The sequence below is a fragment of the Myotis brandtii genome, unplaced genomic scaffold (assembly GCF_000412655.1).
Source record: "Myotis brandtii unplaced genomic scaffold, ASM41265v1 scaffold342, whole genome shotgun sequence".
In the NCBI taxonomy this organism is placed as follows: Eukaryota; Metazoa; Chordata; class Mammalia; order Chiroptera; family Vespertilionidae; genus Myotis; species Myotis brandtii.
Window position 1 is genome coordinate 137817 of NW_005363166.1, and position 555 is coordinate 138371.

Genomic DNA, 555 nt, shown 5'->3' on the forward strand with positions numbered 1-555 from the left:
AAGCCATGGCAGGGCCGGGCCCGGGGGACCCAGACGAGCAGTACGATTTCCTGTTCAAACTGGTGCTGGTGGGCGACGCGAGCGTGGGCAAGACGTGCGTGGTGCAGCGCTTCAAGACCGGCGCCTTCTCGGAGCGCCAGAGCAGCACCATCGGCGTGGACTTCACCATGAAGACGCTGGAGATCCAGGGCAAGCGGGTCAAGGTGGGAGGCCCGGCCTGGGGTCCCCGGGCCGGGGGCCTGGCCCTCTTGGGCCACTGCGCAGCCGGGGCTCCGACGTGCACTGGGGTTGGCCAGTGCCCCGGCAGGTCTCCCTCAGCGGGGCGGGGATGGCTCTGTCCCCTCGGTACCTAGCGTCCAGGAGAGTTCGGAGGTGTCTGCCAAACCCCTTTCGCTTTTCCTTTTCCCTCCTCCCGGGGGGGCAGGCCTGGGCCTTGGGGTCTGAGCCCGGTGCCGGCCGCACAGCGCCTGCCTCGGGGTGTGTGTGTGAGTCGGTGTGTGTCCGGGGGGAGTGGGGAGGAGACTCTGCCCTCGCGAACTCACAGCCTTTACTTTG

The 555-nt window shown here is 68.5% G+C and overlaps 1 protein-coding gene across 2 annotated transcripts in view; it reads left to right on the plus strand.

The window, feature by feature from the left end:
- Positions 1-3: 3 nt before the first annotated feature.
- Positions 4-555, plus strand: part of RAB43 (RAB43, member RAS oncogene family) — a 22941-nt gene continuing 22389 nt past the window's right edge. For both annotated transcript variants that reach the window (XM_005871455.2, XM_014543911.1), the window contains exon 1: positions 4-203. In XM_005871455.2, the coding sequence (XP_005871517.1) occupies positions 6-203 (198 nt within the window). In that variant the 5' untranslated portion in view covers positions 4-5. The remainder of the gene's footprint in view (positions 204-555) is intronic.